Below are 27,223 nucleotides of genomic sequence, written 5' to 3' on the forward strand. Positions count from 1 at the left end.
GTTCAGTATAAGCAGGTGACTTGCAGCAGATAGATAGTTCAATATGAGCAGGCACTTATAGCAGATGAACAGTTCAATACTAACAGATCACTTGTAGCAGATGACACAGTTCAGTATAAGCAGGTGACTTGCAGTAGATAGGTAGTTCAATATGAGCAGGCACTTATAGCAGATGAACAGTTCAGTATAAGCAGGTTACCCTTTTAGCAGACGGATGGTCAGAGCAAGCCGGATCGGATACCAGACAGGAACGAAGTACAAGGGAACAGGCAGGAGAATAGTCACAACAAGCCGAGGTCGGGTGCAGGCGGATAGCAGATAGGTCACAGGCAGGCCGGGTCAAACAGGAACAAACAATACGGATCAGGTCTCACAGATATAACACTGTAGAGCAGACAGCAAAGACTGTTGGCAAGAGGCTGGTTTAAATAGACCGTTTGGCGCCAATACGGATGCACGCACGCGACCGTGCGCGTGCCCGCGCACGCGCACCTGTGTACGAACGTAAGGGCGTTCGTACGATCGTGCGTACCCGCGACGATCGTACATCAGAAGACCTGGAGGACAATCTCTTTGTGAGATTTTCATGACATTGCCCCCCCCCCAAGGGGCAGCCTCCGGATGCCCTTTCGGGCAAACTTTTCCGGATGGGCCCTTTTAAAGGATCGAATCAAGTTTTTCGCATGAATGTTGTCCTCAGGCTCCCAAGAGTTCTCTTCAGGACCATATCCTTTCCATTTGATTAAGAACTGGTTCTGGTTTCCTCTTCTTCTGGATTTTAGGATGGCTTCAATTTCAAATTCTTCTTCACCCTCAGCCAAGATCGGATCAGGAGGAGTGGTTTTTCGGTTAGGAAATGGATTGGGAGTGAAAGGTTTTAATAAGGATACATGGAATACCGGATGAACCTTTAGTGAGTCTGGAAGTTCTAGTTCAAAAGCAACTTCGTTAATCTTCCTTTTGACTGAGAAAGGTCCTAAAAACTTGGGACCTAGTTTCCTTGAAGGACACGCCATTTTCAAGTTTACCGTGGATAGCCACACCAAATCACCAGGTACCAGTACTAACTCTCCTCGTCTCTTCCTGTCAAAGGTTGCCTTGTTGTGCTCTTGAGTTTTAGTCATTGTTTCTTGTAGAAGTTTGTTGTTGGTTGAAAAAAAGTTCATCTTTTCCTGGACCGCAGGTACTGAACATTCAGGAAGGGAGTTGGGTAAAAATGAAGGGTGGAAGCCATAATTGGCAAAAAAGGGTGTCTGTTTGATGGCGGAATGGAGAGAATTATTATACGCAAATTCAGCTACTGGAAGTAGGGAGATCCAATCATCTTGTGCAAAAGAGGAAAAACTGCGTAAATATTGTTCGAGAGTTTGGTTTGTCCTCTCAGTCTGCCCATTGGACTGAGGATGATAAGCGGATGAGAAAGATAGCTCAATATTCAAGGCCTTGCAGAGGGACTTCCAGAATCGAGAGGTGAACTGTACTCCTCGATCCGAAACTATATTGGCTGGTACCCCATGGAGCCTAATTATTTCTTTGATAAACACTTGTGCAGTTTCAGAGGCTGAAGGGGTACCCTTCATGGGAATAAAATGTGCCATCTTTGACAGACGATCGACCACCACCAAGATAGTGGTATGATCGTCTGCCGGAGGCAATTCAACAATGAAGTCTAGAGACAGCATTTTCCATGGCCTGTCCGGAACAGACAATGGTTTAAGGAGGCCCCAGGCCTTGGTTTTACAGTTCTTGCTCCTAATGCACGTAGTGCAGGTGTTCACGTATTTCCTGCAATCCTCCCGTAACTGAGGCCACCAAAAAGTACGCTGTACCAAATCAATGGTTCTAGTGATACCAAAATGTCCGGCGAGTGCGTGGTCATGACACAGCTCTAGAACAGATACCCGCAGAGTTTCGGGGATGTAGATCTTGTCTTTATACCACAGTAACCCACCTCTGGTTTGTAGTTCTGGTTCTGAGAAGGGTCTTTGTCCCATGGAGGCTTGTCTAAGCCGAGAGAGAAGATCTTCCTGAAGCAGAAGGAAATTCCCAGGAGCGAGAATGGTATCCGGAGGAGAATTCTCCTGGGACTTGTGGAACATCCGTGACAAGGCATCTGGTTTTATATTCTTAGACCCTGGGCGATACGTCACATGGAAAGAGAACCGGGAGAAGAAGAGTGCCCACCTGGCTTGTCTTGGTTTTAGTCTTTTTGCAGATCTTAAGTACTCCAGGTTCTTGTGATCTGTAAATATTAGAATTGGATGAGAAGCTCCTTCCAACAAATAACGCCACTCTTCTAATGCGGATTTAATGGCCAACAGCTCCCGGTCTCCGACATCGTAATTTTTCTCGGCTGCAGATAACTTACGTGAAAAGAAAGCCACAGGATGAAGCAGGGCCTTAGTTCCTTGTCTTTGGGATAATATAGCTCCTACGGCGATTTCGGATGCATCCACTTCTAAAACAAATGGCAGGGAGGAATCTGGATGTCTTAAAATAGGAGCGGAGGTGAAAAGTCCCTTAAGAGTCTCGAATGCTTTTTGAGCTTCAGAGGTCCAATGAAAACGGGTTCCTTGTCTAGTTAGTTGTGTGATGGGTGCAACAATAGCTGAGAAACCTTTAATAAATTTGCGGTAGAAGTTGGCGAATCCAATAAAACGTTGGATTCCTTTCCTGTCTACAGGAGTCGGCCAGTCCAAAATCGCAGCAATCTTCTGGGGGTCCATTTTTATACCCTTACTAGAGATGATCAACCCCAGGAATGGTATACTTTCCTGTTCGAACAAACACTTGTCTGCTTTTGCATATAGTCCGTGTTGGCGGAGCCGACCCAACACGCTTTTGACGTGCTTGCGATGGGCTTCAAGGGAGGAAGAAAAAATCTAAATATCATCTAAATAAACGACAGCAAATAAGTCCAGAAAGTCCCGGAGCACATCATTGATAAAGTATTGGAAAGTGGCGGGGGCATTACACAAACCGAAGGGCATCACCAAATACTCGAAGTGTCCGTATCGGGTACGGAAAGCAGTCTTCCACTCATCTCCGGCCTTGATACGGATCAAGTTGTAAGCCCCACGGAGATCGAGTTTAGTGAACACCGTAGCAATTCCCAGTCTTTGGAATAACTCTGGAAAAAGAGGGAGAGGGTACCGGTTCTTTATAATGATGTTGTTTAATTCACGGTAGTCTACGCAGGGTCGGAGAGTGTGGTCCTTTTTCTCAACAAAGAAAATACCTGCACCTGCTGGGGACGTAGACGGGCGAATTAACCCCTTCTTTAAATTTTCTTTGAGGTATTCTTTGAGTTTCTCCTGCTCTACCTCTGTTAAGGGAAAAACCCTTCCAAACGGAATCTTGGCTCCAGGAAGTAACTCAATGGGGCAGTCATAAGCCCGGTGGGGCGGGAGCACCTCTGCCTTTTGTTTACTGAACACGTCCAAAAATTCATGGTAGACTTCGGGAATGGCTTGACGTAAATCGATCTCTGAGTCAATAGATAATAAAGTTGCTGGTCTCAGAGAACCGGATGAACCACAGAACTTCTGGCAATACGGTGAAGAAAAGGTAATTTCTCCTGTAGTCCAATTTATGGTTGGATTGTGAGCCTGTAGCCAGGGCATCCCAAGGATTACAGGAAAAAGAGGGGAGGAGATAATGTCCATCCGGAGAAGTTCTCGATGAGAACCAGAGATAACAGTAGGTAGAGGTGCAGTTTCTCGAGTTACAGGACCAGATTTAATAGCGGAGCCATCGGCCAAATGAATAGAGAGTCCACGGGTCTTAGGTAGGAGAGGAATCTGATGTTGGGCAGCAAAGGATGAATCCATAAAACAGCTGCATGCCCCGGAATCAATAATGGCGGGTGTCTGTAAAGTCTTTCCTGGGAACTGAAAGGAGACAGAAATGATAAGGTGAGATGGATACTTTATTAAATAGTCTGGGAGATCAGGAGGCATGGATGGACACTTACGAAGTTTTATTGGACAGTTCCTGACGTAATGTCCAGATTCCCCGCAATAGAGACATAAGTTATTATTCCGCCGACGTTGACGTTCTTCGGGGGTAAGAGATGGCCGCAAGACTCCAAGTTGCATTGGCTCAGGTGTGTCAGATGTGGATCGGGTGGCAGGTGCTGGATGTAAATGGCTTGGGGCCTTTGGAAGCATCCAGGTTGGACGAGAGAAACCAGTGGCCCTCTCAGCTCTTCTCTCTCTCAGACGACGATCGATCTGTATCGCCAAGTCAATTAGTGCGTTTAATGTCTGTGGAACACCGACTCTAGCAAGCTCATCCTTCAAAGAATCAGAGAGTCCCATGCGGAACTGATGGCGAAGGGCAGCATCATTCCAGTTCGTATCCGCACCCCATCGCCTGAACTCGGCCACATAATCTTCCACCGCCCTTCGTCCCTGCTGGAGGGTCTGCAAAGCGGTTTCTGCAGTTGCTGAAAGTTGAGGATCTTCATACAATTGAGCCATAGCATCAAAAAAGGTAGAAAGGTTAGTCAACGCTGCGTCCTTGTTTTCTAACAGGCGGTGGGCCCAGGTCTGGGGGTCTCCAGAGAGTAGAGACACCACAAAACCCACCTTGGTAGCCTCTAAAGAGAAGGTCTGTGGTTGGAGGGCAAAATATAATTCGCAGGAGTTGCGGAAGGCCCTGAAGCCACTGCGATTCCCAGAAAATCGCTCGGGTGTGGGAACTTTAGGTTCTGGTGGTAACATCACAACTGTAGGTGTTGGACCTGCTTCAGCTGAAGAAACTGATGGTTGAGGGGCCCCCAAGGATCCGGAGGGGTTGGAAAGAGCAATTACCCGTTCCTCCAGCCGAGTGTAGCCTTGTTGAAGGCCCTTAACTGCCTCAGACAGTCCTGCCAGGTGTTGACAAAGTTCTTCCATGGCGGAGGCTCCCCGCTCGGGCTCAGACATTGGCTGTCTGCTACTGTCACGTACCTTCTAGTAGCGAGCCCGGATTGCGGAGAGAGGCCACATTTACGACTCCCACTACCGGTTTCCTGGCAATGTAACAGGGAACACAGGAGTAAGGAGGGGTACAGGTGCCTGGCACGATCAACAGATGGGTAGGATGGGTAGGCGAGGTTCAGTGGAGCAGGTAATCACAGTGAAGGGATCAGCAGGTAGTTTATAGCAGATACACAGTTCAAAGGAGCAGGTAACTTGGCAATAAGCAGTGCAGGAAAGCAGGCCACTTGTAGCAGGTGAACAGTGTAATATACACAAGTGCTTGCAGCAGATAAACAGTCAATATAAGCAGGCACTAGGAGCAGATGGACAGTGAAATACTAGCAGGTTACTTGTAGCAGATGACACAGTTCAGTATAAGCAGGTGACTTGCAGCAGATAGGTAGTTCAATATGAGCAGGCACTTATAGCAGATGAACAGTTCAATACTAACAGATTACTTGTAGCAGATGACACAGTTCAGTATAAGCAGGTGACTTGCAGCAGATAGATAGTTCAATATGAGCAGGCACTTATAGCAGATGAACAGTTCAATACTAACAGATCACTTGTAGCAGATGACACAGTTCAGTATAAGCAGGTGACTTGCAGTAGATAGGTAGTTCAATATGAGCAGGCACTTATAGCAGATGAACAGTTCAGTATAAGCAGCTTACCCTTTTAGCAGACGGATGGTCAGAGCAAGCCAGATCGGATACCAGACAGGAACGAAGTACAAGGGAACAGGCAGGAGAATAGTCACAACAAGCCGAGGTCGGGTGCAGGCGGATAGCAGATAGGTCACAGGCAGGCCGGGTCAAACAGGAACAAACAATACGGATCAGGTCTCACAGATATAACGCTGTAGAGCAGACAGCAAAGACTGTTGGCAAGAGGCTGGTTTAAATAGGCCGTTTGGCGCCAATACGGACGCACGCACGCGACCGTGCGCGTGCCCGCGCACGCGCACCTGTGTACGAACGTAAGGGCGTTCATACGATCGTGCGTACCCGCGACGATCGTACATCAGAAGACCTGGAGGACAATCTCTTTGTGAGATTTTCATGACAGCCTGCGGGGAGAAGCCGAGGAAAGCTGAAGGATCCAGGGGTGGACTTTTCCAGTGGAGGACCGAGCGCAAGGCTGTTGTCTCTGGAGGAGCCTGGAAACTCAGTTTTAGGATGCATCCCGGATCAATATCCTTACAGTATCGCCGGGTCGGCTGAAAGAATCTTCCTAAAAACTCTCAAGGATCTCTAAGTTTCATTAACAAGTCTGTGACAGAGACTTTGTTGTGCATCTACTTTCAAGAACTGCTAAGTTTTATTAACAAGTCTGTGGCAGAGACTTTGTTTGGCATATCATCGGCTGCTAGGTCAAGGGAGAGGGGCCTATCCGGTGACTGCTGGATCCAGTCTGTGGAGCTGTTTGTCCTCTGGATCTGACTGATACCTCTAACCCGCAATTACTAGGTGCCTGAACTCTCCTTATCCTCTAACCCTCTATTGAAGGACTGTGTCTTGTGTTTTTATTTGGTGTTACCCCTAAATAAATCTTTAAAAAAGACCACGTGTCTGATATATCTTCATTTGGGCTACTTTCCACGGGACTCCCCTATGATGAAGAGGCGAGCAGAAGAGGTAACGGTAAGCCCGAATAAAACCAGCAGCTCCTTCGGGGGTTAGTGCTACACCTGTATATCATTTTTTAAGAATTTAGATCGGTATACTTTTTATCATTTATTAATAGTCCCCTTGCTTTCCTATTCATTTCTGACCACACTAAGCAGGAAAGTACAATGTGGTCAGTCCTGTAGCTATGCTGGGATCTCAGTGTGCTCTCCTTCCAATGACCAGACTTGTCCCCGCTGCACAGCCATTCACTGGGAAGCTCAGTGTGCTGCTTTTTTTCTGTCCCCCAGTTCTTATGCAGCTGAGAACAAAGGGAATGTGATCACTTATAAAAAAAAAGGGAAAAAAGGTAATAATATTTTTTTTTATAGCCATACAAAAATGTTTTGCCTTTCATTGTTATTTTAAACTGAATGGGTTGTTTTACAAGGTTATCATTTACAATTACTTCATTGGACTTTGGACTGTGGACCAACACCAGCAGATGACACGGCTCACCAAATCATCATGGACTGTGGAAAATTCACACTGGATCTCATGCAACAATTCTATGGCCTGGGAACCTCAGACAACTTCTGTCTAGGAGAGCAAAAGGATTGTTATGAACACTCACACCGAGTTTCTTCCAGCGGCTGGCTGCTGACCGTTGAATACATCCCCAGTCTCCAGGAACGCCTGGTTCATCTGCTACTGGAGGTGCTGCGAGGATTAAAGGCCCTGGCTGGTTATTAGACACAAGCTCAAACAGCTTGTGCAGATGATAAGCTTGCACTCTATGTGGTGGAGGATTCATGTTGTATCTCAAAAGTCACTGAAGATTTCACTATACTGTGTTGCTACAATCACTTATTTATTATTTTATTTTATTTTTTATTTTTATTATTATTTTCTTTTGGGGGACTCCTTTGGGGGCAAAAATAGGAATGCAATCTATACACTGGAGGGAGAACCTCTGGGGGAATCTGGGACGGAAAAGGACCTGGGGGTCCTAGTAGATGATAGGCCCAGCAATGGCATGCAATGCCAAGCTGCTGCTAACAAAACAAACAGAATATTGGCATGCATTAAAAAGGGGATCAACTCCAAAGATAAAACGATAATTCTCTGGCTCTACAAGACTCTGGTCCGGCCGCACCTAGAGTACGCTGTCCAGTTCTGGGCATCAGTCCTCAGGAAGGATGTACTGGAAATGGAGCAAGAACAAAGAAGGGCAACAAAGCTAATAATGGGTCTGGAGGATATTAGTTATGAGGAAAGGTTACGAGCACTGAACTTATTCTCTCTGGAGAAGAGATGCTTGAGAGGGGATATGATTTCAATATACAAATACCATACTAGTGACTCCACAATAGAGATAAAACTTTTTTGCAAAAGGGAGTTTAACAAGACTCGTGGCCACTCATTAAAATTAGAAGAAAGGAGGTTTAACCTTAAACGACGTAGATGGTTCTTTACTGTAAGAGCGGCAAGGATGTAGAATTCCCTTCCACAGGTGGTGGTCTCAGCGAGGGGCATTGATAGTTTCAAGAAGCTGTTAGATAAGCACCTGAACGACCGCAACATACAGGGATATACAATGTAATACTGACATATAATCACGCACATAGGTTGGACTTGATGGACTTGTGTCTTTTTTCAACCTCACTTACTATGTAACTATGTAACAATGTAAATACAGTATGCCTAGTATAATGGACAAATAGGAAAACCTTTTTCACCTTCCTACTTAAAATACATGTAATATACCCCCGTACCCTGCTCATGCAGGTGATTTATTATATTTCCCGTAATTTCCTGTAGCCCTGATGAAGGGTGTTTACCACACCTCTGAATACATTGCCTTGTTATGAAATGTAAAATCATTCTGGACTCTACACAACCAGTCTGGCATTTGCCCCCCTACTTATTTGGTTTATTTAAGAAGTAAAATACAACAGTGATTTTAATATTTTCCCACTCTATTCAAAGTTAAAAATATATATATATATTTTGGCAGGAATTAAGTTTTAATTTGTCTTTGAGGGGATTTGAGGGCAAATGTATTTTAATCTTTTAACAGTTCCTATAGCTGATGAGAAGAAAACTGTTTGCACATTACAGTTGTAGATACCATTGTCCACTGATTTTATGACCCATTGTTTATTACTGCTAATAGATAGAAGGACCTTGCATTGTTTCATTATTTTTATAGAAGCCGATAATCACCCCTCATCATGTCCCTTTGTAAACAGTGAACATCTTGATGGTTTTTGTTTAATCAAACTGTCAGTAAGAGAATGTGAGGAAGGAAATGACTTCTTAATCTCAGACCACTGTCTTGTATCTCAAATCATGTCATGATAGCAACGTTTTTATTTGTAGCTCACCTAAAAAATATTTATATTTCTAGGCGATTACATTTTTTGGTAGGCCCATATCCATTTAACGGGTATACAGGAATTCATAGAGTCAAATATAAACCTGCGTGTAGACATACTGTGCAGTCTCAATTTCAGGTAATGAATAGAAGAACATATTTAACGCCATGTTTTCTATGATGGATATTAGGCCATCTTCCAGGGTATTTCATTTCCCTTCTTTACTTTTTCCTTGATACTGTCCCCTTATTTTATTATTTTTTAAACCTTTTTTTTTTTCAAAGTGTACATCCAGCCTTTTTTTCTTGTCTTGGATAGAATGAAAAAAGGTTAGAACCTCTGTACAGTTTTAAATGCTATCTAACAGCAACATAAACATAAATACTTAGAGCAGCCTTTCTCAGCTGGGGTCCTGCCTGAGATTGTCAGGGCATTTTGGTATAGAAAGACATTTAGATGAGACTAAACTCCTGATCCCCAGCCAAACTGGACATCGGCACAGGGGGAGCTCAGTCAGAACAGTGAATGTGCTTAGGAAAGTGGAAGGGGAGGTGAGCCCTCTGCCACCCCCTACAGTGCAGTACTGGACAGTGCGTGTGCAGGTACCGTACTGCAATTTAAAAAAGGCTGTCTGTGTTTTTATATATGTATGTATGTGTGTTTATGTGTGTGTTTACATGTGTGTTTATGTGTGTGTTTATGTGTGTGTTTACATGTGTGTTTATGTGTGTGTTTACATATGTGTGTATATGTATGTATGTGAATGTGTGTGTATGTAAATGTGTTTTCATGTGTGTTTATGTGTGTGTTTACCTGTGTGTGTATATGTATGCATGTGAATGTGTGTGTGTATGTAAGTGTGTTTTCATGTGTGTTTATGTATGTACAGTATGTATATATGTACGTATGCAGGTGTTTATGCTGTATGCGTGTGTATGCACCATATGCCTGTGTGTAATATGTATGTATGTGTGTGTTTATACTGTATCCATGTGTATGTTTACATGCTATATCACCAAAAGTATTGGGATGCCTGCCTTTACACGCACATTAATGGCACATTTAATGGCATCCCAGTTTTAGTCCGTAGAGTTCAATATTGAATTGGCCCACCCTTTGTAGCTATATCAGCTTCAGTTCTTTTGGGAAGGCTGTCCACAAGGTTTAGGAGTGTGTCTATGGGAATGTTAGACCATTCTTCCAGAAGCCTATTTGTGAGGTCAGGCGCTGATGTGATGTAATTTTGGACCTTGTTTGTGCACTGGCGCGCAGTCATGTTGAAACAGGAAGGGATCATCCCTGAACTGTTCCCACAAGGTTGGGAGCATGAAATTGTCCAAAATGTCTGACTATGCTAATGCCTTAAGAGTTCCCTTCACTGGAACTAAGGGGCCAAACCCAACCCCTGAAAAACAACCCCACACCATAACCCCCCCCCCTCCACCAAATGATTTTGACCAGTGCACAAAATAAGGCCCATAAAGCGAGTTTGGGGTGAAGGAACCTGTCTGGCCTGACCTCAACCCGATATAACACCTTTGGGATGAATTAGAGTGGGGCTGCGAGCCAGGCCTTCTCGTCTGACCTCACAAATGCGCTTCTGGAAGAATGGTCAAATTTTAGGTGTGCCACTACTTGATGGATGCAAACAGAAAACTACTTCAGTCTGCTGTGTACTGATATTTGTATTTATTAATTTAGGACCATTGTATTTTTTTTTTTTTTATTATGGAGTGTCATATTTTTTTTTCTTTCCCCCCCTCTTTTTCTGCCTTCTTCCAGAGTAGACCATTCATAATAATGAGATGTTGCAATTGTATAGATATTTGTAAGTGTTTTGATTTTCTTATTAGATATATTTAATCAGAGCTTTCAGTGCTATTTAATCTACTCGGTCTTAAAGAAGCGGACACTCCCGAAAAATGCGTAGACCAGCTTACTATTAATCATGTATATCTAAGCTCTGTATTACGTGTATATTTTAATTGTGTGTTGTATGGTACATGTTATGATACATTTTTTATGTATTTTTTTAATAAAAATTTTGTATTTTTTCAAAACAATTTAGTGCTTACTTGGCTATAGTGGGCATACTTAAAGTCCCAATACCCATCTGTTTGTTTTTGGTATCAACATCCAATGAAAAGGTCAAGAACATGGTGCATCATGCTGGATAAACAAACAACATAACATTGACAAATACAGCACATTAACCTATACTATCCAAATCATTTCCCAACAGTAATAGTGCAACAGTATAAATATTAACATCAGTACCATCTGGGTCCCCAAGAGCGCCAAAAACAATATTCCCTACTTATGGAGGGTGTACGGTGACCCCAGGCTGCCCCTTATCTAACCCAAGTGGGTACTCCCATACATTTTCTTAATACTCTTTCCAGTTATGAAAAACTATACAAACCAGTAGCCCCACCATTTCAAATTCCATACACTCTGCCCCTTTTCTTTAGCGGAGAGACAGATTTTCTTCTTAAAATACATATAGTACTACCAGCAATCTGTCCATCAGAACATTGCCTGATAAAAATATTTTAGCCATGTTCAAAAATTCTGAATCTGGTGAGCATGTCCAAGGCATCATCTAATCCCAACTCTAAATGTATACCCCTTCACCAATGCCACACTTGTACTAACTAACAAGGAAAACAACAAACATTCCCAACTTTCTAAGGCAAGGGTTGGTAGGACTTTCACAGGATTTTCTACCACCTAAGATTGTTCCCTACTTCACTAAAGACAATAAATGACTACCTCTTATCTCTTCCAGTCGCTAACCACCTATCTAACCAAAATTCTTCCTGCCCCTATTCAAAACTAAACAACTAAACTAAACAACAATATTAATAAACCTATCATTCTACTCTGGTCTGCACCAGTAATGCCCCTCCTACACCCAGGGTCTCATAGCAGACTCAACAGACTTACCCAATTATTTCCATTTCCAACCAATTTCAAATCTAACATAGTAAAATAAAATAGAGCAGGATTGACCTAGCTCTCATAATTCTTGATATATTTTTGAATCAAAAGTGCTCCACAAATGGAATCAAATAAAATAAAATACTGACCTAAATTCTATGCCTCTTAGCACTCTTTAATTTGAAAGCATTCTGCAATTGCCCCAGAATGTAGGTCTACTAAATGCATTTTTGTTTTCCTTAAATCCCCTAGTTCCTTTTCATAGCAGTCATATCCTTGTTCATAAAAAGACAATTTTATATTTTGACTAGAGGCATCAGTATCAAAGAAGAAGGTAAGCCCTTAATCAAAAAGATTTTCCAACAAAAAAAACACATTTGTTTTAAACTTTTTGTTATAAAAGAGAGGGTAGGTAACAAAATATATTCACAATTAAGCTACAAAAAAAAAAAAGAAACCCTCACAAGAGTGAAATATATAGTAAAGTTAGTTATTTCAATTTTCATAAGTAATTCAACTTTGTTATGATGATCTTCTGGAAGAGAAAGTGACAATAGAGTAGTAAATCTATATTCATGTTCATTAAAACGATGTAGAGTATACTTAGGTAAGTATAATTATGAAAGGAAACAACCCCATTTTTAAGCATTGCATACGTGCCTCTAATTATTTGTACAAGTCCAATGACCAGAATAAGTACCACTTTCAGGAGTGCATACTCTTGAAGCACCCGATAGTGCAGTATGCTAGAAATGTAGATTTTTTTTAGTTAGTGTAGGTAAATTGTTAGGCTTGGCTGGCAGGGAGGCTGGATGACTCATCAGGCAGTATCTCTGGTACCTCCCCCTACTTGCTGGAACCTTGGAGAAGTTTATAGAAGAATGGGAGGGAGGTTAGGAGGCCCAAAATGGGCTGGCAGGGGGTAGGCCCCTCTTAAATACTCAGAATCAGGCAAGCAACAGCAGTATGGAGTTTGGGTGGAAGCTGGAGAGGCTGTCAGAGGCCCTGGAGGGTAGCACCCTAGCCTGGGGGATCCTCTTTAACACATGGAAGAGTCCTGTCCAGGGGCATGGGAGCAAGAGTGAGGACAGCAGGAGCCAGCTAGCATGTCAGGCAGATCTTCAGGGAGAAGACAGCTGGGTGGCTGGTGAGTGTGGCAGTGTGGGAGGACTGTGGGAAGTAGCCAGGAGGGCTAGTGAAATGGGCAGCTGCAGCCAGGTGGGCTGGCAGTGCCTGAAGAAGGGGTGCTGGAATCAGTAGACACAGGAATGTAGAATGTAGCTGGACACTGGACTTTTTCTACACACCAAAATGGCCCCCTGGCCCTGCCTGGGCTTTTGCTTGATCTGGCTCAGCACCTTGCCAGATCAAACAAACAGCTGGGTCTGAATTGTTTTGCAAGCAAGTAATGTGCTGGAGGAAGAAGAGTGTATATTGAGAGTAGGGATGAGCCGAACACCCCCCGGTTCGGTTCGCACCAGAACTTTCGAACGGACCCCAAATTCGAACGAACTTTAGAACCCCATTGAAGTCTATGGGACTCGAACGTTCGAAATTAAAAGTGCTAATTTTAACGGCTAATATGCAAGATACTGTCCTAAAAAGGGTTTGGGGACCTGGCTCCTGCCCCAGGGGACATGGGTCAATGCCTAAAATGTTTTTAAAAATGGCCATTTTGGCGGGAGCACTGATTTTAATGACGATTGGAGTGAAAAAAAAGTGAAATATTCCTTTAAATATGGTGCCTGGGGGGTGTCTGTAGTATGCCTGTGAAGTGCCACATGTTTCCCGTGTTTAGAACAGTCCCTGCACAAAATGACATTAAACAGAAATAACATCATTGAAAACTGCTTGCGGTTTTAATGTTATATCCGGTTCCTGCAAAATGGTTGAAAATCATTGAGAAAAATGGCATGGGTAGCCCTCCCTGCCCATTACCAGCCCCTTTGGGTCTTGTACGCATATTAAGGGGAACCCCGTACCCATATTAAAAAAAGGAAATGCGTGTGGCCCCCAGGCCCTATATACTCAGAACAGCAGTATACAGGCGGTGTAAACAAGACAGGGACTGTGAAGGTTTGTTGTGTTAAGTTGAATCTGTTTGTAATTTTCAACTGGTACATTTTTAAAGTGTAGCTCCAGTCAAAAAAACTATTTTTAAGCTTTTTGGAAAACATAGGGAAGGGTTATCACCCCTGTATAATTTGTTTTGTCGTCCATCTTTTTTCATCTCACTTGCTGTTGTCTCCTTCCGTTTGCAAGTAGGAGATGTTTGTAAGTTGGATGTTTGAAAGTAGGGGCCTGCCCTATATGCTCTGCAGAAATGGCGGAACAAGGTGTTGGTTTTGCCACAACATTGTAAGCCCTCAAAGTGACTCTTGGTGGGCGCTGGAGCGCCCTGCTGTGAACGATTATATCAAGAATTGTAATTACATGCCATTGTTGAACAGTGGTAGAAAAATTGACCTTTGGTGGTTGTGGTGCTGGTACCACAACACTACAAGTCCTCACAGTTACTCTGGGTGGTCACAGGAACGGGCCCTGCTGTGAAATATTATATCAAGAATTGTAATTACAAGTCCCTGTTAAACAGGGGCAGAAAAATTGGGCCTTAGGCACTGGTGCTGGTGCCACGACACTGCAACCTCTCCCATATACTCTAGTTTTATTGCAGGAATTAGCCCTGCTGCAAAGCATTGCATCAAAAATTGTAATTAAACGCCCCTGTTAAACAGGGGCAGAAAAATTGGGCTTTAGGCACTGGTGCTAGTGCCACCACACTGCAACTTCTCCCATATACTCTAGTTTTATTGCAGGAATTAGCCCTGCTGCAAAGCATTGCATCAAAAATTGTAATTAAACGCCCCTGTTAAACAGGGGCATAAAAATTGGGCTTTAGGCACTGGTGCTGGTGCCACCACACTGCAACCTCTCCCATATACTCTAGTTTTATTGCAGGAATTAGCCCTGCTGCAAAGCATTGCATCAAAAATTGTAATTAAACGCCCCTGTTAAACAGGGGCAGAAAAATTGGGCTGATGGCATCCCCTAGAACCAGAAATGTTCTTCCAACATATCAGCGGAGAAGGAAGAGGATAGACAATCAACATAACAGGACAGTCACTCAGCATCAGCATAGGCAGTCTTGAAGGGATGTGATATTTCAAAAAAAATTATTCGGTTACATCAGCTTCAGGTGCTTGGTAGCTGTGGGTGATCCAAGACTGATTCATCTTGATGAAGGTCAGTCGATCAACTGATTCGGTGGACAGGCGCACCCTGTGATCGGTAACAAAGCCACCAGCAGCACTGAAGGTGCGTTCCGAAAGAACGCTGGATGCAGGACAGGCCAGTAGCTCAATTGCATACTGTACAAGCTCTGGCCAGTGATCCATCCTCAAGACCCAGTAAGCCAGAGGATTTTCGGTGGGAAAGGTGTCCAAGTCTGACCTTGCCCCTAGGTATTCCTGCACCATGTAAATCAGACGCTGGCGATGGTTGCTGGAACCGATCATACCTTGGGGCTGCGGACTAAAAAATTGTCTGAAAGCATCGGTCAGACGGCCACCTTCTCCACCGCTCCTTCTGACCGATGCCTCAGCAACACGTTGTCCAGGACCAGGAGTTTGTAACCTCCCAGTCTCTGGGAACGCGTTGCACAGACTTTCTGCAAGGCCTTCCCGGAGATGTCTCATCCTCTGCTCCCTCTGCGATGGCAAGATAAGGTCAGCAACCTTACCCTTGTACCGTGGATCAAGGAGAGTGGCCAGCCAGTAATGGTCCCACTCCTTGATCCGAAGAATACAAGGATCCTTCCGCAGGCTTTGCAGGATCAGGGAGGCAATGCAGCGTAGGTTAGCTGAGGCATTCGGTCCGGAGTCCTCTGGGTCACTAAGGGCAACATGATCCGCAGCTACCTCCTCCCAGCCACGTACAAGTCCACGTGTTTCTTGGGACTGTAAATCATCCCTACAAGACTGCTGCTGCTGATGCTGAGTGCCAGCCTCCACCTCCATGCTGACACAATCATCCTCCTCCTCCTCATCCTCTTCCTGTGTGATGGGTGGCACAGCAGGAACACTGTCTGGATAAAGGGGGCCTTGAGAGGCAAGGAAGTCCTCCTCTTCCTGCCTCTGTTCTGCCTCAAGTGCCCCGTCCATTATTCCACGCAGCGTATGCTCCAAGAGGTGGACAAGAGGTACAGTGTCACTGATGCATGCACTGTCACTGCTCACCATCCTTGTGGCCTCCTCAAACGGTGACAGGACAGTGCACGCATCCCTGATCATGCCCCACTGGCGTGGTGAGAAAAAACCGAGCTCCCCTGACCCTGTCCTGGTGCCGTAGTCGCACAGGTACTCATTGATGGCCCTCTGCTGCGTGTGCAGCTGCTGCAGCATGGCCAACGTTGAGTTCCACCTGGTGGGCATGTCACACATAAGGCGGTTCTTGGGTAGGTTCAACTCCTTTTGGAGCTCAGCCAGCTGAGCACAGGCATTAAATGATCGGCAGAAATGCACACAGACTTTCCTGGCCTGCTTCAGGACATCCTGTAAGCCGGGGTACCTGCCCAAGAACTGCTGCACCACCAGGTTAAGGACGTGAGCTACACGGGGCACATGGGTCAGTTCTCCCTGTCGGAGGGCAGAGAGGAGGTTGGTGCCATTGTCACAAACCACCATTCCTGGCTTAAGCTGGCGTGGCGTCAACCACCTCTCGGCCTGCCCCTGCAGAGCTGACAAAACATCCGCCCCAGTGTGGCTCCTGTCCCCCAAACAAACCAGCGCAAGCACGGCATGGCATCGTTTTGCCTGCGTACTTGCGTAGCCCCTGGAATGCCTACGGAGCACCGCTGGTTCTGAAGACAGAGCACTGGAAGAGGCCATGGAGGAAGAAGAAGAGGAGGGGATGGAAGAGAGAGGTGTGTCACAACCAATAGTAGCATTTTGGAGGCGTGGTGGCGGAACAACCTGCAACACTACTGCACCTTGTCCTGCATCCTTCCCAGCTGCCAGAAGAGTGACCCAATGGGCCGTGAAAGACAGGTAACGTCCCTGTCCATGCCTGCTGGACCATGAGTCAGCGGTAATATGCACCTTACTGCTGACCGCCCTGTCCAGCGAGGCAAGGACATTGCCTTCCACATGCCGGTAGAGAGCCGGAATCGCCTTCCGTGAGAAAAAGTGGCGTTTGCGGACCTGCCACTGAGGAACCGCACATTGTACAAACTCACGGAAGGGGGCCGAGTCTACCAATTGAAAAGACAGCAGTTGAAGTGCTAGCAATTTAGCCAAGCTAGCATTCAACCGCTGGGCTTGTGGGTGGCTGGGAGTGAACTTCTTTCACCGATCCAGCAGCTGGGGCAGGGACATTTGCCTGCTATAATCAGACGTGGGTGTACTGCTAGCAGAGTGCCCGGAAGCACTTGGCTGTGACACACCTAATTCTACACCTTCATTCCTCTCAGAGCAGGTTTCAGAGAGGACTGAAGGTCTAGTGGGGTTGGAGATGCCAGCTGATGAGGCGCAAGGAGAGGTCCGCTTTGTTCTTTGGTGTGGGTCTTTGAGGTACGCTTGCCAACGAGCTGCATGGCAGGTCAACATATGTCTGGTCAAGCATGTGGTGCCCAAGCGGCTAATGTTTTGGCCACGCGAGATACGCTTGAGACATATGTTGCAAATAGCAGCGGTGCGATCTGATGCACTCGTCTCAAAAAAGGCCCACACCAAAGAACTTTTAGAATAACGCGCAGAGGCAGCGCCCTGCACAGGCGGAGCTCTGCGGTGTGATTCAGTCGGTGTGCTGCCCCTAATCTGGCCCCCGGAGGGCATCCTGCCTCGTTGGACGTGTGCCTCCTCCTCCTCCTCCTCCTCCTCCTCTCTCCTACCAGGCACCCACGTGGAGTCAGTGCCCTCATCATCCCCTCCCTCTTCATCGCTGTAGCAAACCTGGCAGTATGCTGCAGCTTGTGGAACATGACTGCCAGATTGCTGTCCTTCTTGAGCATCCCATCTCTCTGCGCTCATGCTACTGCCTTCCTCTAGCTGAGTGTCATCATCAGAGCCTACAAAACACTGGGCATCCTCCTGGAGCATGTACCCAACACTGTGCTCAAAGAGTTCAGGAGACTCCTCAGGAGGACGTGGTGGGTCTAGGTGTTAGGTCGCCCGTCTTCTCTTTGTGGCCTAGGCTCTTGGAGATGGCTCAGTGGAGGACCTCGCCGGCGGGTAACTCATGACTCATACAGACACGATTGGTATGCTGAAATGGTTACAATCTTTAATTCTGGTTTTGCCGTTTTATACTATTTTTACAAGACTCTGCCCCAATTTTGGGGACCAATCAAAATTATACACATTAGCTCACATTATACACATTAGCTCACATTGTTCATTAGCTCATTATTCTGTAATGTCTTGTGACCTTAACCTTAACCTCTGTATTTCAAAGCTTATTCCAGTTCAATAATTCCTTACTCTCTGTCACCGTCTGCTGACCGGCCACAACTTCCTAAAAACCAAATCTAGCCTGTTCATACCCAGTAACAGTGTACAGAGAGGAAAACCACATACAGATGCTTCCTGAAATGAAGACATTTAACAGAAATAGATAGACATGACCATGAGATAATTCAGTTATTAAGCAATACTGTCATGAGTTTGAATTAGATTCTCTAAATTGTATCAAGAAAAGTTTCTTTGAATCACTTAAGCAGATAAGCAGGATAAAAGCAATAATCAGAATCAACAATCAATAATGCAATGTATTATGGAATCTCCTTACAATCCTCCCTTTGACCATTCGATATTATCGAAATGGTCATTCTCTACCCTTTTCGTTAGGCCTCATGGATTCATATCCTCCGGCCTCATGTTCCTGACTCTCGTACCATACAGTGGGATCTCTGGAAATGGAAGTCAGCTTCATGGTTTCGGAACGTGCTTCGCTACCCTTCCTGCAGAGGCATTTGAGTAACATGAAGCATGCATACAAGAACAATACGAAAAGCAGTATGGTGAAAATAGTCATTGCAGTGTTCTTCAACCATGAAGTGAGACCTCCTAAACTGAACCCTGTAGAGAAAGGGTCCCATGTTTTCCCAATGTCCCTTGCATCCTGTTGTAGCTTGTTTACCTCTTTTCTGTGTTGTGCAATTATGTCATAGTAATCAGGGATCTCGATACTCGTGTTATGTATCCAGGTGCAGCATTCATAGTCCTCAGTAATTTCACAGAGGCCAGTGAGGGCTGCACTCATGCTTTCTATAGCCAGGTCATGTAGCTCTAGTTGTTTTCTAATTGCTCTGGTTTCTAGGTTTAGTTTTGTGATGTCATCAGAGTCCTTTTCCAAGATCTCATCTATGATTGAAGTGTAGTTGTTTAGTTTCTTCATCAAATCTATTCCCCATCCTGTCCAGGAAGGAAACCAGGCCCAGGTCATGTCTTTTTCTAGGAACATTTCTCTTTTCACATGGTGTTTTAGAGGGTATCTTGGGTGGGTACTAGCTTTAAGTAGGTGTCCTTGTCCATTATCCCCCACTACTCCCATTATAGGGACTATTTTAGCAAGATAACACCACCCTTGGGGTTCCTCAGGAATCCATGGGTAACAGAGCTTGCCACAACAGATGTAGGTTGTGTTGCCTAGTGCTAAGGGTCGTTGACTAACAATAGTCCTTGCGCCTTTTGAATATCCAGATGTCATCAGCAGAGCTAATAACTGTGTGACCGGGGAGTGGGAGCTAGAATTAAAAAGGTCATAGATGGTAGCATTAATCACAGGGTCTGTGGTGTGAAAAAATGAGTTATCGGTAAGGGAAGCCATGGAGACATTAAGTTTCGACCATTTGCACACCTCAGCTCCCCTGGAAATGTTTCCCATTATGAAACACCAATCTGGAGCATGGCTTCTACCCACGATTTGAAAACTGAGGGGCTTTTTGGGACTTTTCCTTATGACATTGGCAAGAACAATAGGGGGTGTTCCATTCAGGAAAGGAGTGATGTTTAAGGGAATGGCCATTAATGGGATTCTGGCTGTACTAGGGTGGAGTTTGCTGCATATCCAACATTTCTCAAAACCAGACTTTTGTGCATAACTGTACTTAAACTTTAACAACAACATCCTGTCGGTGAAACCTGAAGGGGGTTCAGTGGGGTGTATACTTCTTTTATATTTTAAACTAGGTGGTGCATTGGCTGTCTGTGCTTTCCCACATATGCCTTCTAGTAGCCCTGAATCTTCTGGATGGTACACACAATTTGCTATTAACCAAACAGGTATGAATACTATCAGAATCAGACATGTCCAGAAGCATAATGTTTTTCCTGACACAAAAGTGGAAATCATTTTTGTCAGGTACTGTGTACAAAGTTCTGCTACTCGTTTCTTCCTGTGGGTGAGGGATTTGTCTCGTTGTTCAGAGAGATTTCCTTCAAATCTGGTTGCTGTTCCTGGTCAGAGGAGTCCTGGGGTGCTGGAGGCGGGTCTGGGGTCTGGGGTTGCTGTGGACACTTCTTTAGCCGGCTGGCGTGGATCCAGGTGTTTCCTAGATCGGTCAGTACAGCAGTTCTGGAAACCTTCTCTATCTTCCAAGGTCCAGAGTAGATTGGTCCGATCCTCTTTTTGTGGGCCAGTTGCTTGACTAGCACTTGATCTCCTGGGATGAAGGGGTGTGTCGGCTCTGTGGAAAGAGGAGAAAAAGTGACAGAGACATGTTCGTTCATTTCCTGTAGCATACTTACCAGATTTTTCACGTACATTTCCTGTTGGGAATAGATGTTAATGTCAGTCTTTTGATCTAAGAGGGGCAGCTCTATGTTTGCAGGAACTCCCATCAAAATCTCAAAGGGCGAGAGTTTTGTTCTGGCATGTGGTGTTGTTCTGATCTGAAATAGGACAGAAGGAAGGTAATCCAACCATCCTTTCATGGTGCCCCCCGTAGCCTTTTTTAACTTGTCTTTAATGTTCCTGTTCATTCTTTCCACTACCCCTGCACTTTGTGGGTGGTAAGGGATGTGCAGTTTCCACTGTAAGCCTAGTAGCTTAGCTAAAGTCTGTGTAACAGAGGAGCTGAAGGCAGGTCCTCTGTCTGACCATATGGCCGTTGGTATTCCAAACCTACAAACCCAATGGTTCAGTATGCATTTGGCAGCAATTTTAGCGGTCTCACCTGTACACGGAATACTTTCAACCCAGCCTGACCACCTGCATACGATCACGCAAAGGCATCTCAAGTTGCCTCTTTGTTTGGGCATGTGTGTAAAGTCTATTTGTAAATCTGTTAGGGGACCTAGGGGTGGGGGCAGGTGGCCATGTAATCCATGATGTTTCCCTTGGACATTGTTTTGTGCACAGGTCATACAACTGCTGGTGAGGAGTTTTGCCTGTTTATTTAAGTTGTTTGTACAGAAAGACTTTGTGTATATGTTTGTTAGGGCGGTGGTACCTATATGTCCTGGACCATGGAGATAGGAAAGTATGAGAACACTGCTTGCTTCTGGTATGCCCAATATCTTCCCCTCTTTTGACCAAAGACCTTCTTGGTCCTTGGTCAAGCCATCCTTGACCCAAAAAGAAACATCCTCCTTTGTAGCTAATCCCTGTATTTGTGCCACAATGGTTTTAAAGTTGGGTGATGTAAAATGTTCTTTGAAGAACATTGTTGTGGGGGCTGGCTGACCAATGTATAGGGCAGCGGCCTTTTTTGCTTCTCTGTCTGCCAGCGCGTTTCCTTTGGAAATTCTGCTGTTATTTGATGAATGTGCCTTTACCTTGATGACCGCTATCCGCTTTGGGAGAAGAATCGCTTGCAAGAGTGCTTTAATTTGCGTAGAGTTAGCAATTGGCTTGTTGTCAGCAGTTTTAAATCCTCTATTTGCCCATATTATGCCATAGTCATGCGTGACCCCAAAAGCGTACCTACTATCTGTGTAGATGTTTACCTCCTGATCTGAGAAAAGTATGCAAGCTCTTGTGAGCGCCTCCAATTCTGCTACCTGTGCCGAGGAGGGTGGTAAAGCTTTTGCTTCCAACACCACATCAGGGAGTTGGACAATGGCGTACCCTGTCAGGAATGTTGCATCAGAGGGGCGGGAGCAGCTGCCATCTATGAAGACGTCCTGTACTCCTGGCAGGGGAATATCAGTGAGATCTGGGCGAGGGCTGGTTATTGCTGCAACCTGTTCAACACAATTGTGTTTCTGATCAGGGTCTCGTGGCAGCCTGAGCAAAGAATGCAAAAGGCGGACAGTGGGATTACTTGGTGGTGCGTGTTTGAGGGTGAGGTTATCAGTATTCAGAAGTGTGATCTCATACCCACTAAGCCTTTGTGCTGTCATATGCTGCGTGTTCATGTTTTGCAGGAGGTGAGTCACTGAATGAGTAGTGTAGAGAGTCAGCTCATGGCCTAATACTGATTTGTTAGCTTCTTGAACTGCCATTGCACAAGCAGCAAGGTTTTGTAAACAAGATGGCATCCCTTGTACTTGGGTAGGCAACTTTTTTGAGAGATAGGAGACTGGCCGGTACCCGGTTCCATGTTGCTGTGTCAAAACCGCAGCAAAAGAATTTCTCGACACCACACAGTATAATTGAAAAGGTTTGCCATATTCTACCAATCCCAGGGCGGGGGCCTGAGTCAGACTTTTTAACAAGGCCTGAAAAGCATGGAGCCTTTCTGTTGTCCAATCTATTGTCTTTGGGGCGGTGGACAAGGTAGCCTCCCTCAGAATGCCATCATAATATGAACAATCTGGGATCCATTGGCGGCAATATACGATTGCGCCCAAGAATGACAGCAAGGTTGCTTTGTCTCTCGGGGGACTGAGAGCCTGCAGGGCTGCGGCACGTTTGGGGGATACTAGCCTGGTTCCCTCCTTCAAAATGCATCCCAGGTATTCTACCTGACTTTGACACCATTGTATCTTCTTCCGCGATGCTAGGTGGCCAGACCTGGCCAGGTGATGTAACAGAGATGTGGAATCGACCGCACAATCTTCAGCAGATCGACTGCACAGGAGCAAGTCGTCCACATACTGTATTAGTACCGACCCGCGCTCAGCAGTCCATGACTTAATTGTCTCATTAAGGACCATGGAGAAGGCTGCCGGACTGTCCACATACCCCTGCGGTAATCTTGACCAGGTCAACTGCTGTTTTTTTTTCCATGAAAATGAGAACATGGGCAATACCCCTTCATCGATCGGGATGCTAAAAAATGCATTTGCCAGATCCACTACTGTGTAGCAAAGGGAATCAGCAGGTATTTTCAAAAAGATGAAAGAAATATCTGCCACCAAAGGTGGCAGAGGTATAACCTGCTTGTTGACGGCCCTTAGGTCCTGTACAAGCCTCCACTCCCCATTCGCCTTTTTCACAGGGTAGATTGGTGTATTCCAGGGGCTTATAATGTGTTTCAGAATCCCTTTTGCTATGTAATCATCGATTAATGGTGTGATGCCTTCAATTTTTTCGAGTGGCAGGGGGTATTGCTTGTGATATTGTACTTTGGCGTCTGGACGCATTTGTGGTGTGTAAGGTGTACAGTTAATAAAACCCACACTCCCTTTGTTTTCTGCCCATATGGCATGTGTTTCTAGAGTGGGTGGTAATGATGCAAAGAGTCCCCTGTAAGTGTGTCTCTTTGGAGCATGTAAATCGCAAAATGGTGAGCTGGCAGTGAGGGAGCCCCCTCTGTCAAATTTAATGGTGATATTCAGTTTTGAGAGTAGGTCCCTCCCCATTAAAGATACTGGACAATCCACAAGGACAGCAAAACTCTGGGTACATAGTTCCTGCCCTTCTGGAGTAGCCACGGGCAATGGTGGAGTGATGGGGTGGGTAATTGATGTCCCATTTATACCAATAGAGTTTCCCTCAGTACAGTGCGGTGTGTCATATATGGCATCATTCAAACTACTGAATGTAGCCCCTGAATCTAATAATAGACATATCAGGTGATTGTCTACCCGCAATAGTACCTGCGGAAGACTTTTCCATGATGGATTATAACACACAAGGCTGAGGGACGGGACATTCTCTTGGCATCCCTATTGTGGGGTCCGCCGAGCGGATGGCCACTGCATCGGGATGCGTGGGGGTGGTCTATGAGGCTGAGGCTGGTATTGGGGTTGTGGTGGGTGAGGATACCTGATATCCTGAAGGCGATGTGGGGCGGTGGTGTTTAGATTCCTACCTCTTCCTCTCTGAGCGTTTGTTCCAATTCTGTAGGGACATTGGGACTTCCAGTGTCCCAGTTCCCCACAGTTAAAGCATCCCTTGTCTGGTGGGTAAGCCTGACCTGGGGGATAAGATTGCATTGGTGGATAAGGTTGCATTGTCATTATGTGGGTGGGCGGAGTCTGGGTTGGTGTCAGGGAGGGAAAAATGCCACCCTTCTGCTCAAATACCCCTGATGTTTCTCGTGATCTAGTATCCTTTCGTATGCCTCTAAATCTTCCCTTTTCCTCTGTATTCTTTCTTCCTCTACCTGCTGTCTCTTATTAAATTCTTTCTGTTTCTCTTCCCATTCCTTTTCCCTGGGGCTCAACCTCCCGACTCCTTCCTCTTCCCCCTCTTTCAGGGTCTTTCCATCCCTTTCTCCCTTAGTTATCGCAGAATATTCTCTCATCTCACCTTCCCTCTTATCCAGCTCTCTTTTGTACTCTTCTAGCTCTTCCTCCCTTCTAGACATTTTCTGCTCTAATTCCTCCTTTCTTTCTCTAAGCTCTTTTAACTTCTCTTCTAATTCCCTTTCCATTTTTCTAATCCTCTCTTCTTCCCTACTTTGTATACCTTCTGCCCGGACTTCCTCTTTCCTGCTTCTACTTTCGTTTTCCCATCGTGTAACTTGTGCCTGATCAGCTGCCCCATACACTATGGTGGCCAACACTGCTGAGTCTAAAGATGGATACAGCTGAAGACATGGACCCAATGTTCCATCTTCCTGTTTAACCATCACATAAGGGGGGGGTGGTGGTGCCTCAGGTTGCTGAGATAGGGCGGGTGAGTTTACAGGCTTTACTGTGGGGACTTTAGTTACATACTTTGTTTTGTACTTGGCTAAGCATTTATTCCATGTTTTGTAACAATCTTTCATGTACTGGGTGTCTTCCCATTTCCCAGGTGGATAAGAGTGCTTGTGCACCTGACACACCTTGCTCACCTCTTTCCATTCATCCTCTGAACAGGGACCTAGTGGTCCTGGGTCATGTATTCCCAGCTGTTGGCACCGTTCTCTGACCTGTGTCCAAAAAGGTTCTACCTGTGGCCCCGGTAGTGTGTTTTTAACATACTCATAGGGGGATGGGTTGGCCGTGGTCTGGGTTGCTGCAGAATTCCCCATCCAATAATCTTGGTAGGGTGTGTCTAGTACAGGGACAGAGATGAAAGCAACCTGTTTGTGCTATAATCTGTTCCCTGACTTGTGAATATGTCCCCTCGTCTGTTATTGCTGTGGGGCTGATATAGCTATGAAGGTTAACCCTCAGTACTCGGTATAGGAAACCCCTCCTCGTGGTAGGATATACTCCCCTTGCACCAAGTCGGTATGAGAACCCAGTTGGTCTAGTAGTTAGCAGGATCCACGTCCTGTCAACACTAAGGAACAGTAACCCAAAGGTGCAACGTGGGCAGGCGGGCGCTATCTCACTACAATCGGGTTCCTGATTTATGTTGTTCATTTAGTGCATATATGTGTAATGCCTTAATAAAACCTTTCAAATCAATACAATACTTTACATTCAGTTGTCATACATATATATACCATACACTTATCTCTAATTCTCTATACACCCTAAATACTTACGGTGGTACCTAAAAGAAAAACAAGCAAAAAAATCTTATATATATATATACAATGGCCAAACAAATTTACATTATATCAACATGTTATTATAAGTGCACTATATTTCCCCAAAAAGATTGGGCGTCCACTCAGCCACTCCTTATACTGCGGGCGTATCCTATACTTCCCGAGTTTTAAACACACTTATTATATATACCTCTACCTCTACCTAACATACTCAATACAGTCAGACCAGCCTAGTCAGACTACTCTAAAAAAAACCAAAATACCTGCGAGCCCCTCTAACCTTCCAAGGGGCCAGCCTAGCCCGTTGCGAAGGCACAGTTATGTAAGTGGGTGGATATACAAGGTTATTTGAACAAGGCAAGCACCAACACCAGTTCACCAAAAATAGGTAAAAAGGAGCAGAATGTGTCTTACCTGTTCAAACAAACGCCAGACCCCACTCTCCTGGTACCAAAACTGTTAGGTCGCCCGTCTTCTCTTTGTGGCCTAGGCTCTTGGAGATGGCTCAGTGGAGGACCTCGCCGGCGGGTAACTCATGACTCATACAGACACGATTGGTATGCTGAAATGGTTACAATCTTTAATTCTGGTTTTGCCGTTTTATACTATTTTTACAAGACTCTGCCCCAATTTTGGGGACCAATCAAAATTATACACATTAGCTCACATTATACACATTAGCTCACATTGTTCATTAGCTCATTATTCTGTAATGTCTTGTGACCTTAACCTTAACCTCTGTATTTCAAAGCTTATTCCAGTTCAATAATTCCTTACTCTCTGTCACCGTCTGCTGACCGGCCACAACTTCCTAAAAACCAAATCTAGCCTGTTCATACCCAGTAACAGTGTACAGAGAGGAAAACCACATACAGATGCTTCCTGAAATGAAGACATTTAACAGAAATAGATAGACATGACCATGAGATAATTCAGTTATTAAGCAATACTGTCATGAGTTTGAATTAGATTCTCTAAATTGTATCAAGAAAAGTTTCTTTGAATCACTTAAGCAGATAAGCAGGATAAAAGCAATAATCAGAATCAACAATCAATAATGCAATGTATTATGGAATCTCCTTACACTAGGGAAGGAGTCACTGATGATGACATTGAGAGGAAGGAAGACGATGCGTTGGCAGCTGCCTTGCTAGTACCCTGAGACTGGGTGAGAGAGGATGAGGAGGATAAAGAGGGCTTGGTCATCCACTCTACCAAGTCGTTGGCATGTTGCGGTTCAACATGTCCAGCTGCCGAAAAGAAGGACAAGCGTGTCCCATGGCCACGTGCTGATGACAATGCACCGCGTCCACGACCAGCACTGTTGTCTCTAGACACAGAGCCTGCTTGTCCTCTTTTATCGGCTCGCGCCTGTCTGCCTCTCCTTGCTGGCCTTCCAGACATGGTAATGGCCTGAAGGGAGTTGGGTAAAACAGCAGTTGGGTAGTGTATATTGTGCTGGAGGCACACAACACCCACTAACTCCTGCAGATGCCTTTATTATAGAACACCAGAGATAAA

General features: G+C 45.2%; 1 protein-coding gene across 1 annotated transcript; it reads right to left on the bottom strand.

Annotated features, from left to right (window-relative positions):
- Nucleotides 1–18,138: 18,138 nt before the first annotated feature.
- On the bottom strand, nt 18,139–26,706 carry LOC143938711 (uncharacterized). Its single transcript, XM_077460910.1, has 2 exons — nt 26,117–26,706; nt 18,139–20,572 (listed from the first exon to the last, which is right to left on the bottom strand). Exon 2 carries the CDS (start codon nt 20,236–20,238, stop codon nt 18,709–18,711), a length of 1,530 nt encoding a protein of 509 aa, XP_077317036.1. The 5' UTR covers nt 20,239–20,572; nt 26,117–26,706; the 3' UTR covers nt 18,139–18,708.
- Between the last annotated feature and the right edge of the window lie 517 nt (nt 26,707–27,223).

The sequence above is a fragment of the Lithobates pipiens genome, unplaced genomic scaffold (genome assembly GCF_037356315.1).
Source record: "Lithobates pipiens isolate NorthernLeopardFrog02 unplaced genomic scaffold, aLitPip1_a1.2 Scaffold_10, whole genome shotgun sequence".
Lineage (NCBI taxonomy): Eukaryota > Metazoa > Chordata > Amphibia > Anura > Ranidae > Lithobates > Lithobates pipiens.